At 58.6% G+C, this 1,545-nt stretch overlaps 1 protein-coding gene across 1 annotated transcript; it reads left to right on the top strand.

Annotated features, from left to right (window-relative positions):
• SCGB3A1 (secretoglobin family 3A member 1) lies at window positions 1-1,545 on the top strand. Its single transcript, XM_045481417.1, has 3 exons — window positions 1-133; window positions 787-1,076; window positions 1,401-1,545. The coding sequence occupies exons 1-3, from the start codon at window positions 79-81 to the stop codon at window positions 1,422-1,424; spliced, it is 369 nt and encodes a 122-aa protein (XP_045337373.1). The 5' UTR covers window positions 1-78; the 3' UTR covers window positions 1,425-1,545.

A 1,545-nucleotide genomic window follows, 5' to 3' on the forward strand; every position in this document is an offset into this window, starting at 1 on the left:
GAGGGGTGAGGACAGGGTATATGAATCACAGCGAGGCCTGTCTCTGTTCCCAGGAGCAGCCACTGAGCCCAGTCCACCATGGAGCCCACGGCCACCTTCCTGGTGCTCTGTGTGGCTCTGTTCAGTCATCCTGGTGAGTGCCTGCAGGACTTAGTTCCCAGCTCTTCTCTATGGGGCCTTGGCAGAGGCTCTGGTCAGGTCCCCTGTTGCCCCTGCCTTGGGCACCAGGCCACTCCTCTGCTTACCACCTCCTGGGCTCTTCGTCCCTCTGGGCAGGATGTCCTGCTCCTTCCTGGGACTTCAAGGTCCTCTGGGGTCTGCCCTGCCCCAGCCCTCAGACTTCTTTTCCTATTCCCACCATTCCTGTTTTCTTCTCTTCACCCAACACCAGGCTGTCCAAGCCTTGGCCAATGCCAGTGATGGCCCTGGTAGAGGACTACCCATCTGCTCTCTGCTTCTTCCTTCAAGGCACAGCCCAGGTGTCCCCTCATCTGGGAAGCCTGTCTTGGATCCTACTCAGAGCTTTCTTCACCTCCCTCCACCCTCGAGCCACCTTGTATGTCCCTCTGTCCAGCTGCTTGCTTGCTGGGCCACAGCAATCTGCTTACATGACTGCCTCTCCCAACCAGCAGAGGACTCCTCAGGGCTGGGCCTCCCCCAACTCAGACAGGGTAGCTGTCAGTGGGTGGTTAGGGGAGCATGCACAACCTGGAGGAGACAGGCCCTTGGCAGGTCTCCATAGAGGCCCAGTCCAGACAGAGGGCTCTTTTCTACTTGTGTTTGCAGCTGCCACTTTCTTCATGGACACAATGGTCAAGCCTGTGGCCTCAGCTCTGACCGACCTCAACCCTGCTGTGGAGGCTGGGGCAGAGGCCCTGGCTGGGGCAGAAGACATAACTGAGACAGCAGCTCTGGCTGGGGCAGGGGCCATGGCCAACCCCCTTCTCAAAGGCTTCAGCCCCCTGAAGTTCATCCTGACCATCCTGGGGATCCCATTGGAACATCTCATTGAGGGTTCCAGGAAGTGTGTGGCCGAGCTGGGCCCTGAGGCCGTGGGAGCTGTGAAGTCTCTGCTGGTAATGTGGGCACCCTGTGCACCCTCCCTGTGAAGGCAGTCCTCCCCAGCCATCCTCCCAGAGTGGAACGATCTGCTCCTCAAAATGCCACAAAGGCATCCCAGCCCCATGTCAGGGAATCCTCGTTGCTGGCCCCCAGAAACAGGATGTCCTTGGGTGGGAACCAAGTTGACCACATACGAATGGCAAGGGGGCTGCTGAGGGCCCTTGGGGGTAAGGTATAACCCTGTTGGGGACTCTGTCCAGAGTCACATCTGTGCCCTCAAGTGCCCAGTGGCAGTGGGATGGAGGAGAGCACACTCAAACTTGGCTTCTCCTTTCCAGGGGTCCCTGATGTACCTTGGCTGAGCCGAGGCTGGAGTATCTCTGAGGACAACGATGCTGCCATCTGTAGGCTGGGGACCTGCTGCCCAGCCCTGAACATCCAGCCTTCCTTCCCCTACTCTCTCAATAAACATGGATAAGAGCA

This window comes from Leopardus geoffroyi, chromosome A1 (assembly GCF_018350155.1).
Source record: "Leopardus geoffroyi isolate Oge1 chromosome A1, O.geoffroyi_Oge1_pat1.0, whole genome shotgun sequence".
NCBI lineage: Eukaryota > Metazoa > Chordata > Mammalia > Carnivora > Felidae > Leopardus > Leopardus geoffroyi.